This window comes from Chiloscyllium punctatum, chromosome 19 (genome assembly GCF_047496795.1).
Source record: "Chiloscyllium punctatum isolate Juve2018m chromosome 19, sChiPun1.3, whole genome shotgun sequence".
Taxonomy (NCBI): Eukaryota; Metazoa; Chordata; class Chondrichthyes; order Orectolobiformes; family Hemiscylliidae; genus Chiloscyllium; species Chiloscyllium punctatum.
The window spans coordinates 90393922-90408802 of NC_092757.1; the positions used below are offsets into that span (position 1 = coordinate 90393922).

The window sequence follows — 14881 nt, forward strand, 5'->3', positions numbered from 1 at the left end:
AGTCAGGAGTTCAAGTGGAAAATGTTTTCCACCTGTATAAGGCAGAACAGTACAATTCCTGGCACCAGTCTGAGCTGTCCTGTGTCAGGGGGCAATGGTCTGTACACTATCACCTGCTGATACTTCGGTGAACTATTGTCCTCTGACCCCAATTAACAAACAATTAGGAAACCATTTTGTGCCACACAATGACCCTTTAGCTAATCACTGTCAGCACTTTGGTACTGGTGCATGATTAAAAGGACGAGACATGTTTGATCATGGAGCGAGCCCTTCATTTTATGGAAACGGATTGAATATCAAAATGGTTTGAGAAAGGGATAGTACTGTGCTGACTGAATGATGCAGGTATACACATCTGCATTATTTGACTGGAGCCCAGTGAGTCATGGAGTCATACAGCACGGAAACAGACCCTTCATTCCAAACAATCCATGCTGACTGTAATTCCAAACTAAACTAGTTCCACCTTCCTGAGATTGGCGCATAACCCTCCAAATATTTCATATTACTGTAATTATCTCAATGTATTTTAAATGTTATAACTGTATCCACATTCACCACTTCTTTGGCCTCAAGGAAATAGTGAGGTAAGAGATCAATCTGAGACTGGTACAGCTGAGAACAGAAGTGAGTCAAACAGTCAGGGCAGGTAGGGACAAGGTATGACTAATAAATTAAACTGCATTTATTTCAATGCAAGGGGCCTAACAGAGAAGGCAGATGAACTCAGGGCATGGTTAAGAATATGGGACTGGGATATCATAGCAATTACAGAAACATGACTCAGGGATGGACAGGACTGGCAGTTTAATGTTCCAAGATATAAATGCTACAGGAAGGAAAGAAAGGGAGGCATGAAAGGAGGGGGATTGGCGTTTTTGATAAGGGATAGCATTACAGTTGTACTGAGGGAGGATATTCCTGGAAATACATCCAGGGAAGTTATTCAGGTTAAACTGAGAAATTCAAAAGGGACGATCACCTTATAAGGATTGTATTATAGACCCCCTAATAGCCAGCGGGAAGTTGAGAAACAAATTTGTAAAGAGATCTCAGCTATCTGTAAGAATCTGTAAGGCGGCATGGTGGCACAATGGTTAGCACTGCTGCCTCACAGCACCAGGGACCCAGGTTCAATCCTCACCTCGGGCTACTGTCTGCGTGGGTTTGCTCCGGTTTCCTCCCACAGTCCAAAGATGTGCAGGTTAGGTGAATTGGCCATGCTAAATTGTCCGTAGTGTTTCCACACTGTAAGTAATCTAATAATAGGGTGGTTATGATCGGGGATTTTAACTTTCCAAACGTAGACTGGGACTGCCATAGTGTTAAGGGTTTAGACGGAGAGGAATTTGTTAAGTGTGTACAAGACAATTTTCTGATTCAGTATGTGGATGTACCTACTAGAGAAGGTGCAAAACTTAACCTACACTTGGGAAATAAGGCAGGGCAGTGACTGAGGTGTCAGTGGGGGAGCACTTTGGGGCCAGCGACCATAATTCTATTAGATTTAAAATTGCAATGGAAAAGGATAGACCAGATCTAAAAGTTGAAGTTCTAAATTTGAGAAAGGCCAATTTTGATGGTATTAGGCAAGAACTTTCAAAAGCTGATTGGGGGCAGATGTTCGCAGGTAAAGGGACGGCTGGAAAATGGGAAGCCTTCAGAAATGAGATAACAAGAATCCAGAGAAAGTATATTCCTGTCAGGGTGAAAGGGAAGGCTGGTAGGTATAGGGAATGCTGGATGACTAGAGGGTTTGGTTAAGAAAAAGAAGGAAGTATATGTCAGGTATAGACTGGATAGATTGAGTGAATCCTTAGAAGAGTACAAAGGCAGTAGGAATATAATTTAGAGGGAAATCAGAAGGGCAAAAAGGGGACATGAGATAGTTTTGGCAAATAGAATTAAGGAGAATCCAAATGGCTTTTACATTAAGGACAAAAGGGTAACTAGGGTGAGAATAGGGTCTCTCAAAATCAGTAAGGCGGCCTTTTTGTGGAGCCGCAGGAAAGGGGGGAGATACCAAATGAGTATTTTGCATCAGTATTTACTGTGGAAAAGGATATGGACGATATAGAATGTAGGGAAATAGGTGGTGATGTCTTGAAAAATGTCCATATTACAGAGGAGGAAGTGCTGGATGTCTTGAAATGCATAAAGATGGATAAATCCCCAGGATCTGATCAGATGTATCCTAGAACTCTTTGGGAAGCTGGGTAAGTGATTGCTGGGCCTCTTGCTGAGATATTTGTATCATCGATAGTCACAGGTGAGGTGCCAGAAGACTGGATATTGGCTAACGTGGTAAGGACAAGCCAGGGAACAAAAGAGCAGTGAGCCCGATGTCGGTGGTGGGCAAGTTGTTGGAAGGAATCCTGAGGAATAGGATCTAAATGTATTTGGAAAGGCAAGGACTGATTAGGCTTTGTGCGTGGGAAATCATGTCTCACAAACTTGACTGAGTTTTTTGAAGAAGTAACAAAGAAGATTGATGAGGGCAAAGCGATAGATGTGATCTATATGGACTTCAGTAAGGCGTTCGACAAGGTTCCCCATGGGACAACTGGTTAGCAAGGTTAGATCTCATGGAATGCAGGGAGAACTAGCCATTTGGATACAGAACTGGCTCAAAGGTAGAAGACAGAGGGTGGTGGTGGAAGGTTGTTTTTCAGACTGGAGGCCTGTGACCAGTGGAGTGCCACAAGGATAGGTGCTGGGTCCTCTACTTTTCGTCATTTACATAAATGATTTGGATGAGAGCATAAGAGGTATAGTTAGTAAGTTTGCAGATGACACCAAAATTGGAGGTGTAGTGGACAGCGAAGAAGGTTACTCAAATCATTCAAAACTCTACTGCTTGGTTTCTATGCTGTTACTTATCCATATTCAATGAGCATGATACTACTGCCCACTAAAGTCCTAGAGTCATAGAGATGTACAGCATGGAAACAGACCTTTCGGTCCAAACCGTCCATGCTGACCAGATATCCCAACCCATAGGCCCACCTGCCAGCATGCGGCCCATATCCCTTCCTATTCATATACCCATCCAAATGCCTCTTAAATGTTGCAATTGTACCAGCCTCAACCACATCCTCTGGCAGCTCATTCCATACACGTACCACCCTCTGCATGAAAAAGTTGCCCCTTAGGTCTCTTTTATATCTTTCCCCTCTCACCCTAAACTTATGTCCTCTAGTTCTGGACTCCCCAACCCCAGGGAAAAGACCTTGTCTATTTATCCTATCCATTCCCCTCATAATTGTGTAAACCTCTATAAGGTCATTGCTTTGTCTTCATCTGGTTTTACAAAGGACAGCGATATTACTGGCCCCGCTCTGGTCTTTTCCATGTTGGGGATGGGGAGGTAACTGCTTTCAATTTCACTGGACCCAAGCAAGATCCCACATGTTCACCAACAGCCACAAAATCAATGGTCAGATTCAATAAGATGGCAAGATTTGTTTTGATTTAGATTTGATTCTGAGCTATCGATCATAATGAATCCATTGACCTTCCTTTGATGTTGTCATTGGTTCCATGAAACCTGTCCACCTGGAGCTGATGGCACTGACATAGCACTTAACCCAAATATAAGAGATGGTATTGTTTAAAACTCAGGATGGATTTCACCCATCAATCTGTCCAATCTTTTGTAACTTTACCCTTTTTTTTATTTCTACCTCTATCAGGAATTTGGCTAACACTTTCTACAAGACCATTTATGTGTCAAAGGCCTTTACCAAGTCAATGCAGGCACAATAGAATCACACCTGTTGTTCATGGTATTTCTCTTGTATTTGTCTGAGGGTAAACATCATGTCACAACAGGTTCCTAGTTCCTTAAAAGTGGAGTCGCAGGTAGACAGGATATTGAAGAAGGCATTTGGTATGCTTGCCTTTATTGGTCAGTGCATTGAGTATACGAGTTGGGAGGTCATGTTGTGGCTGTACAGGACATTGGTTAGGCCACTTTTGGAATACTGCATTCGATTCTGGTTCCCTGCTACAGGAAAGATACTGTGAAACTTGGAAGGGTTCAGAAAAGACTTATAAGGATGTTGCCAGGGTTGGAGGGTTTGAAGTGAAGGGAGATGCTGATAGGTGACTTTATAGAGGTTTGTAAAATCATAAGGGGCATGGATAGGGCAAATAGACAAAATCTTTTCCCTCGAATAGGGGAATCTGAAATGAAAGGGCATAGGTTTAAGGTGCATTGGAAAAGATTTAAAAGCGACCTAAGGAGCAACGTTTTCATGCAGAGGGTGGTGCATGTATGGAATGAGCTGCCAGAGGAAATGGTGGAGGCTGGTACAATTACAATATTTAAAAGGCACCTGGTGGGTACATGAATTGGAGGGGTTTAGCAGGATATGGGCCCAGTGCTGGCAAATGGGACTAGATTAATTTCGGATATCTGGTTGGCAGGGGACAAGTTGAACTGAAGGGCTTGTTTCTGTGCTGTACAGCTTTATGACTCAATGACTCTCCCTTTCCTGAACCATCTTGACGTTCTGACAGTATATCCTTTACCTTGTTGTTTACCAGTCTGTTAAGTAGGACATTTGCTAAGATCTTACCAGCTGTCTCAAGTGGTAAGATTCCTTAGTGACTGTCACACACAAATTCTGTCCTTTTCCTTTGTACTGGTGAACTATTGAAGTATCCTTGAATCCTGCTGTATGATTCAATCATCCCACAATCTGTGTAATGGTGGGAGTTTGATGGAGACCCCAGATTTGTAAACTTCTTCTGGAATCCTGTTTGAGCCTACAGCTTTCCTTGAGGCTTGGGATCTGATTGTTTTGACTCCATCAGAGATTGTTTTGCTCATCCTTTAAACGTTCAGCCGTGCATCATTGTTAACTGACCTTGTTAGGAGACATTTTCCATCAGCATTGAAAACAGATGAGTAGCCACAAGAGGAAGGACCATACATTGCCTTTCATGTTTAAAATTCCTCTTTTTGTGCTGATGGGTTAAACTTGAAGCTCCCTGGCTTATTTAGCCACAATGTGTCTTACATCATAGGAAACTTCTGTTGCAGGTCCTTTTTGCTCTTCTGGAATGATCTCTGAGCAGTGGCTCTATCTTTCTTTCCCAAATGCTACATTTGCTGGAGTTTTTTCTTGTAGCAGTTCCTTATTTTGCTAATTGTTTTGGTCAAATCAATCTCAGTGATTTATCGTTCATATTCCCAGACCATCAGCAGCTGCTTTCAGATGAGTTAAGTTGAAACTTGACCGTGCTGCCTCAACATCATCACTTGGACTTTCTTCAGATGATTGCTCCTCCGCACGTCTGATTCTGAATTGTTCTTGGAGCATCCTGTGGTCTGCCCAGTATTCGCTTCCACTCATAACCTGGCAATCAGAACATCTTTGATGGTGCTCTGTGGGGCTATGATAAAGTCATTCTGACACCAGTGTTTAGAGACCTGGAGCAGCGATATGCTTTTGTATCTTGCCTTCTGTAAAAGATGGTGTTGGTGACTTGAGGTATTTCAGCATGTGCAAAGACTCAGGAGAAACACACCATTGCTATTGCATTTTCCCACACCATGACTCTGTAAGATCTCACCCCAAGCCTGATGGACCGCTCGAATGCCCTCACTGACGTCTCCCATCATAATGAGCAGTATTTGCAATAGTGCAGTCCAAGTCTTCATAGCATTTCTGATTGATATCCTCAGGATTAGTCATCGGTGGAACATATGCGCTAAAGACCATTGTATACATGTTCAAAACAGGTAGTTGTAGAGACATGAGAGGATCATTTCTACCCACAGGCAAAGTGTCCAAATGTTTTGTGACATTAGATTCTCACCTAACATTCTTGGCTCTCCTACCCAGAAGGATGAGTAACTGACAACTGTGTTCACTGATCTTCCTCAGCAAGGTGGATTTTGCTTAATGTAGTAAAGTTTTTCTTTATTCATTCCTGGGGTGTGGGTCTTTCTGGTTGGGTCAGCATTTATAGTTGTCCCTTGAGAAGGTGGGGGTGAGCTGCCTTCTTGAACAGCTGCAGACCGTGTGGACCCACAATGCCATTAGGGAGGGAATTCCAGCATTTTTACAGTGAAGGAACAGCGATACATCAGTAAGTTAAGATGGTGAGTGGCTTGGAGAGAAACTTGCATGTGGTGGTGTTCCCATGTGTCTGCTATCCTTGTGCTTCTAAATGGAAGTGGTCATGGGTTTGTAAGGTGCTAAAGAGCCTTGGTGAATTTCTGCAGTGCATCTTGTAGATAGTAGACACTGCTGCTACTGAGCTTCATAGAATCCCTACAGTGTGAAAACAGGCCATTTAGCCCATCAAGTCCATGGTGACCCCCTGAACAGCATCCCACCCAGATCCATTCCCGCCTACCCTATCCCTGTAACCCTGCATTTCCTATGGCCAATCCACTCTAACCTGCACATCTTTGGACTTAGGGAGGAAACCCAACACAGACAGTCACCCGAGAGTGGATTTGAACCTGGGTCTCTGGCGCTGTGAAGCAGCAATGCTGACCACTGAGCCACCATGCTGCCCACAGTGGAGGAAGTGGATGCTTGTGGATGTGGTGCCAATCTAATGAGCTGCTTTGTCCTGGACAGTATCAAGATGCTTGAGTGTTGTTAGAGCTGCATCCATCCAGGCAGGTGGAGGGTATTCCATTAGCATCATAAATCAGCCCTCCAACCAACTGAGCTAACCAATAAACTGGCAGATCACTGTTGACAGAATCAGATGAGGTCCTACAAAATAGCATAGATCTAGTGGTTCAGGATAAGGCCATAGTATGAACATCAAGAGGACAATATAGTTAGAATAAATCCATTCAAGGAAAGTGCAGTGAAGATTGAAGTGGATGGTGTTACACTGAGAAAAGTAGTAAAGCTTAGAGCAGATGACAGAGGTCATAGCCAGAGATAGTTAAATGGAGGGAGATGGTTAGGTTACTGGACCAATAACCCAGCCAAAGCCCACCATGGCTGCTGGAGGGAATTATATTAAATTAATTAAATCTAGAATTGTAAACTAGTCTCAGTGATACCTTATCATCAAATGTAATAAAATCCCATTGTATTTTCATTCTTTAGAGGAGGCGATTTAAGCAATGCACCGATATTTTCCTTCTATGTGCATGAATACTTTGGGATTTTTAAACATTATTCTTGGATATTGGCATCAATGAGTAGGCCTGCATATATTCATCAAGAATCCTGGAAGGGTGCAGCTCCAACAAATTCAAGAAGCTCAAACACCATCCAGGAGAAAGCAAACCACCTGATTTCTACTCTATCCAACCCCTTCAACATTTACTCGCTCCTTCACCAATGTACAATGGCAGCAGGGCTTACCATCTACAAAATGCACTGCAACAACTAACCAAGCCTCCTTAGACAGCATTTTCCAAATCCACAAACACTTCCAATTCACAGGACAATGGTAGCATATATAAGGAACACAACCCCCTCCAAGTTCCACTCCCCACCCACTCACCATCCTGACTTTGAAACATATCACCATTCCTCCAATGTTGCTGGTTCAAAATCTTGGAAAGCTGTTGCTTCTAGGGGAATTTGTGGTAAAAGTTGCAAATTTAGAAGGTGCTAATCAGCCTTGATGAGTTGTTACAGTGTATCTTGCAAATGGTACACACTGCTGTCACTCAGCATTGGTGATGGAGCGAGTAAGTATTGAGTGTGTTGGATAGAGTGCTAATCAGGTGGGCTGCTTTATCCTGGATGGTGTTTGAGCTTCTTGAATGTTGTTGGAGCTGCAGCCATCCAGAATTCTCAATGTGCTGACATGATAAATGAAGCAAAAGGCCGTTTGGTGGATTGTTGGCACTGAAGTACGAGAGGTCATGGGGGACAGGCAGAGAGGATTAAATTGCATAAATTGACATGGGTGGGAAATGGAGAGTGTGAGAGAGGAGGGTTTTGGAGGGTGAGGGTCACACGAATGCTTTATGTTTCCCACCTCTTATCTGGGTAAGGTACACCTTTATATCTGGTTCTTAAATACCTTTGGTGGAAGTTAGGTGACCTTCAGGAAAGGTGAGACGACCTTTGGGATTATAAAAAGGCAAGTGTGTTTGCAAAAAAGTGCAAATTTGGGACTTTGCAAAGTTGTCTTGAAACTGTCCAAAAGAAATGTGCAAATATGCACCACTGGTTGGGTATTTGAGAGTCTGGCTATATAAAACCATTATAATATTTGTGCTGCCTGGCAGATTTCCCTATCTATCATTTTCACAATGTTTGGTTTGCATCAATGAGAATGGGCTTTTTTTTTCAATAGTAACAAAACAAATTGTCTGGAAATTTCTCTATGCCAACCTATACCCTGTCATCCAATGGCCATTTACATCAGCCAATGGCTCTATGAGCCCCCAATTCAAATCTGTGTCCTTGTATGGAATCACGTAGCTCCTCATTCCTGCTGTACCAGCCCAATTCCCCTTGGTCATGTGCCCATGCTAGATAATGGCATGACAGGGAAAGCCATAGGATGGTCGGTATAAAATAAGTTGCCATTCAGTTGTCAAAAGGCTATAAAGGGTTGGGGTTTTTGGGAGCAAATGAAATATTAGGGACTATAGGGAATGAATAGATGGGAATAGGCTGGTATAGCAATTATGAGGGGCTATGGGATTCTGTACAGTGACATAGGTTTGCACTGGAGGCTCATAGGGCCACGGGTATATGTACATGAGCATTGGATGAAGGGGCATATGTTGGCAGAGAGATTTGAAGGACCATGGGGCATGGGACATGGGTAGTTGAGCATCTGATAGCACAGGGACAAGAAGGCCTGGCTGCAAGGGCATAGTTTGTCATGGGATGGGGTATAGAGAGAGGGTAAGAGCACAAGGGATATTTTCTCTGTGTTTTTAATCTGTGCATACAGTGCTGGAGTCCACAGACAGATGTTCCACCTGGCCTGCTCAGGAACCTCGGCAGCCTCCTTGGCACTTCCTGGGTCTTCATCCCAATTCCAAATTCAGTCCACACCACCATATGGAAAATCCAAACTACAGGCACTGTTTTTAAAGTCTTGAATTGTAGAGCCTAAATTTCTCCCGTGTTGTGACCCCAAGCCAGGGAAACAATTCAGGTCCTAAGAGTTTATGATCTAACCAATGTTTGGTACAGATTTAGCATAATGTTCTGACTTTTTAATTCTACCTGTTTGAAGTTTTTTTGAAGAGGTGACAACGAAGATTGATGATTGTGGATATGGAATTCAGCAAGGTGTTCGATAAGGTTCCACATGATAGATTGGTTAGCAAGGTTAGATCATATTGAATCCAGGAAAGCTAGCCAATTGGATACAGAATTGGCTTGAAGGTAAGAGACAGAGTGTGGCAGTAAAGAGCTGACTTTTGGACTGGAGACCTGTGACCAGTAGTTTCCCAAAGGATCAGTACTGGGTCCACTGCTTTTCATCGGTTATTTAATAATTTGGATGTGAATTTAGAACGTATGGTTAATAATGTTGCAGATGACACCAAAATTAGAGGTGTAGTGGACAGTGAAGAAGGTTATCTCAGAATACAACGGGACTTTGATCAGATGGGCCAATGGGTCAATAAGTGTCAGATGGAATTTAATTCAGATAAACGTGAGACGTTGTATTTTGGTAAGGCAAATTAGTGCAGGACGTGTACACTTCATGGCAGGGCCTTGGGGAGTGTTGCTGAACAAAGAGACCTAGCGATGCAGGTGCATAGTTCCTTGAAAGTGGAGTCGCAGGTAGACAAGACGGTGAAGAAGGCATTTGGTACACTTGCCTTCATTGATCAGTACATTGAGTATAGGAGTTGAGATGCCATGTTGCAGTAGTACAGGACATTGTTAGGGCACTTTTAGAATACTGCATTCAATTCTGGTCTTCCTGTTGTAGGAACAATGTTGTTGAACTTGAAAGGGTTCAGAAACAATTTACAAGGATGTTGCCAGGGTTGGAGGCTTTGAGCTATAGGGAGAGACTGAATAGACTGGGGCTATTTTCCCTGGAGTGTCACAGGCTGAGGGGCGACCTTATAGAGATTTATAAAATCATGAGGGGCATGGATAGAGTGAATAGCTAAGGTCTTTTTCCCAGGGTAGATAGTCCAAAACTAGAGGGCATAGGTTTAAGATGACAAAAAAAAAAATTTAATAGGGACCTGAGGGGCAACATTTTCATAGAGAGGGTGGTGCATGTATGGAATGAGCTGAAGAGGAAGTGATGGAGACTGGTACAATTACAGCATTTAGAAGGCATCTGGATGTGTACATGACCAGGAAGGGTTTAGAAGCAGATAAACGTGAGACGTTGTATTTTGGTAAGGCAAATTAGTGCAGGACGTATACACTTAATGGCAGGGCCAAATGGGACTAGATCAGTTTACAATATCTGGTTGGCATGGGCAAGTTGGATGGAAGGGTGTGTTTCCATGCTGTGTAACTCTATGACTCTAAATAAAGCCTAGTGTTTGGTTTGCTTTTGTTAAATGGTCCTGTTAACCTGTGGTGCAATGTTTAATTTTTAGTGTCTTTATACTCCAAGATTCCTTTGCTCTTGTACTGCACATAGATGCACAGTTTCTCAATAACATATGATCAGCCTCTTTTTCCTGCTAAAGTGTACAACCTCATGTATTTCTGCTGAATTTCATTTCGGCCTTTTTGTTTTGACTCTGATCTTGTGTTCCTTGTTTCTCACTCTACATCATTCAGCCTGAATGTTGTGGCTCAGATCACACAATGTCACTCACTTGTTATGACACTGATCCAGGTCCCAATCCAATGTCCTAACGGTGGATAATAGGACCCAAGCAGTGTTAGGAGCTGAACAATTCCCAAGAACACTCGACAACAATGGGACTGAAACGTTTCAAAAGGGTTACGTTAAAAGGAGATGAGAAATAGCTTACCTTATGATTCTGATATGATGTGACTGAAATGAATGTCGTCTCTGTGAATACATGGGTGGAAAAGGCAGTGTTTTTTGAACCAAATGCATTATTTTCATCTGCTTTTACAATGTGGAGCCTTGGTTGGTATTTGTGCATAGAATTCAAAATAATCTGTGGAAAGAAAGTCAAAACAAAGTAATTGTTACCATCATGAGCTATTAAATAGCAGAATGGTGTTAGTGAATGCCTTGTTGGTGTAGGGAGTGAAGGAAGAACCTCATCTCAGTCGTTCTGGCCCTCACTCACTCCCAGGACAGCTCAGGAATGTGGAAGACAAAGACAGGCCACCCTTTCATACTGTATTGACCATATCCTAATGTCTGTGTCACAGCAGCACACACACTACACAGCAATCTTTCTAAATCACACTATCTACCAACCACAGAAACAACTAGGATATCTCCAGGGTGTAGTAGTGCAGTTCCATTTTTAAAGTATTTCATTCACTTTTGCTCTTCCTTTGCCACATGATGCAACCTGATCTCCCTTCGCCTTAATGCAGTTCAGAATATTCTCCCACCCTCTGTTTTTTTCAAATACCTTCATAAGATGTGTGTGTCACTGGCAAGGCCAATGTTTATTGCCCATCCCTAATTGCCCAGAGGGCAGTTAACAGTCAACATTGCTGTGGGTGTGGAGTCACATGTAAGCCAGACCAGGAATGGATGGCAGTTTCCTTCCCTAAAGGGCATTAGTGAACCAGATGGGGTTTTCCCCTGAAAATCAATAACAGCTTCATGGCTATCATTAGACTCCTAATTCCAGATATTACTGATTTCAAATTCCACCATCTGCCATGGCAGGATTTGAGTCCAGGTCTTCAGAACATTATCAGGGTCTCTGGATTAGCAGTTTAATTATAATACCATTGGGCCACTGTGTCCTTTTGACACTGGCTCCTTTTAACACTGGCCAGTGGGACACAAGTGAGACTGCCTCAAGTGATCCACTCTCTAGTTTATCTCTCCTAGCCTGGCTCAGTGAGCTCTATTCTCAGCTCGAGTGAAAAGCGTGTGGATTCAAATTCTGCTGCTGAGATCTGGGAACAAAACCTCAGCTGACGTTCCTGGTGCAATATGAAGGGTTATTGCACAGGCAGACTTGCTGTCTTTTGGATGAGATATTAAATTCCAGTCCCATCTGTTATTTCAAGTAAACATATCACACCCTGTGGAACTATTTCTCAAAGAACAGCAGGAGAGTCCAAGCAAATACATGTTCCTCAGCAACACGTTTAAAAATAGGCAATCCCAAAGATTTGGATTTGTGGGATCTTGCTGTGTAAACATGTGCATTTCCCACATTACAGCAGTGCCTACACTTCAAAAAACTTTATTGGTTGTGAACAATTGATCCTTTGAAATGCAAGTTCTTTCTTTCCTCTCTCAGTTTTTGTGTATTGTTCACTGAGTTTTTTTACTTCTTCAAGACTTGATTTGTTAGCTTGCGTGAACAAACGCACACCCTTTAGCTTTAATGCCGTCTTAAAAATGTTACCGTCAAAGGCCAGTATCATGTTTGTCCCAGTTAATGTCAGATTCTATAATTTTTGATTAGTCTGTCAAGAGATTTGGCCTGGGTCTCAAGTGCAATTAGTGGAGAAATATTAAATCATAAAATTTACCTACAAGTATACAACTAATAGTACATTAGGGCAGGTCCTAACTCACCTTGCAATAGATTAATCCAGTTTTTAGGGACCATGTTTTAGCTTCTACTGACTCAGCTTGGCCAGAATGTGGCTCAAACCTCTCACCTTCTGATTCAGAAGTAGAAATACTAAAAGCTCACTCCTGTGGAACAGTAATAACTGTTTAATGTCACTTTCATGTTTATTATTGATTTCTTCCAGACAGCATGAGGGACAACAACTGAAGGAACGTTTGGAATGTTTCGAGCTCCAGAGCATTTCAGTCCAGCTGTGACAGTGGAAAAGAAGATTTATTAAAGGAGACTTCTCTTATGTGAGTAATTTCTATTCCTGGTACAGCCTTCTAACTGTGATGAAATCTCTCAATAAACAAATGTATCAGTATGTATTATCTAAACAAGGCAACAGGATATTGCTTTCCTGCTGGAGATTTTGTCAGGCAGTGATCTCAAAGTGAACTACTGTACAAGTATCAGCCATGAACTGTCCAGCAATCAGAATCTCATCTCAAAGGCAAAAGATCATGGATTCAGCTGCTACTCAGAGATTTGAACGCAAAATCCAGGCTGACACCACTGAGGGAGAGCTGCAATGTCAGAGGTGCTACCATTTGAATTAAATTGTAAACCCAAGGCTCTGCCTGCCCTCTCAGGTGGCTGTTAAAGAGCCAGATGCTATTTTCAAGAAATAGTTTTCCCTGTATGCTGGTCAATATTAATAGAAATATAGAAATAGGAGAAGTTGGCCATTCAGCCCTTCAAGCCTGATCCACCATTCAATATGATCTTGACTGAACATCTAACTCAGTCCCCTGTCACTGCGTTCACTCCATACCTTTTGATACCTTTCTAGAAAACATTCAATGTTTTGGCCTTAATTGCTGTTGTGGCAGAGAATTCCATCGGCTCACCACTTCCTGTATGATGGCATTTCTCCTCACCTCACTCCTAAATGGCCTAAGCCATATCCTTAGTCTGTGACCTCTGGTTCGGGACTCCCTGATTATCAGGAAGGTCCTTTTATAGATTTTTATAGGTTTCACAGTCAGTATCACTAAAACAAAATATCTGCTATTTTTGAGGCAGTAAATTTGCTGCATTTCCAACATAACAGTGATTACACTTCAAAATGATTTCATTGAATGTGAATTGAAAAGAACAAATTGAAAACTAAGTCATTAGAGATACAAGAGAGATTATGTGTTGTAGCTGCATGATGTGGAAGCTGGTAAACCCCATTGTGGTTCATAATGACAACATCTGTCATAAATGTTGGTTGCTTGAGGAACTCAGGCTCAGAGTTAATAAGCTGGAGTCTGAGCTTCAAACTGCAACACATCGGAGAGGGACAGAGTTTCTGGATTTTGGGTTTCAGGAGGCAGTCACATCCATTAGAGTGACTACCTGAAATTCAGTCAATGGTCGGAGACAGAAGAGTGTGTCTATGAGTGAGGCAGCTAGAGGGACCAGGAGGTAATGCTGAAGGGGCTTCAGCCCTTGTGCTTGTCTAACAGGTTTGAGATTCTTGCTCTGTGTGGCCAAGAGCATGCCATGTAGAGAGGATGAACAAATCGACACTACACCACGGTACAGGGAAACATTCAAGAGTGGGGGGGGGAGAAATGTAGTCATAGTCAGGGATAGTATAGTCAGGGGAATAGACAGTATTCTATGTGGCCAGGATCAAGAGACCTGAAATCTGGTGGTCGGGTTCAAAATCTCTCATCTGGGCTGCAGAGGAACTTGGGGTGAGAGGGGAAAGGTCCAACTGTCATGGTACACGTATGTACCATTGATATCAATAGAAAGAGGAAAGGTTCTGCTGAGGGAATATAAGCAGCTAGGGATTGAATTAAAAAGCAAAGGTAATCATCTCTGGGACATGAGCTAATTGGCACAGGGTCAACCAGATTAAAGATGTAAATGCCTGGCTCAAAGATTGATGTAGGAGAAACAGGTTCAATTCATGGTTACTTGGCACCAGGACTGGGGAAAGAGGGAGCTGTGCCAATGGGACCAACTCCATCTGGATCATGCTGGGGCCAGAGTCCTAGGGCGAATAACTAGGGCGACAGACTAAATAGTGAACTGCATGGAAAATAATAAAATCAAAGGTAAAGGAGAAGGTAGAGTTACACGCTAGAAATTGAGCTGATTGTTACCGGAAGGAAGGGTCAGAATGTGTGAATGTCATATTTGTCCTGTTGGTACTTACTTTGGAACCAGGAATTATACACAAGGCAGACAAATGCTAAATCTGAACAAGAACACTCT

At 42.6% G+C, this 14881-nt stretch overlaps 1 protein-coding gene across 5 annotated transcripts in view; it reads right to left on the reverse strand.

Moving 5' to 3' along the window:
• tbx4 (T-box transcription factor 4) overlaps window positions 1-14881 on the reverse strand; it is a 144730-nt gene that overhangs the window by 25006 nt on the left and 104843 nt on the right. For all 5 annotated transcript variants that reach the window (XM_072590038.1, XM_072590039.1, XM_072590041.1 and 2 more), the window contains exon 6: window positions 10916-11068. In XM_072590038.1, the coding sequence (XP_072446139.1) occupies window positions 10916-11068 (153 nt within the window). The remainder of the gene's footprint in view (window positions 1-10915; window positions 11069-14881) is intronic.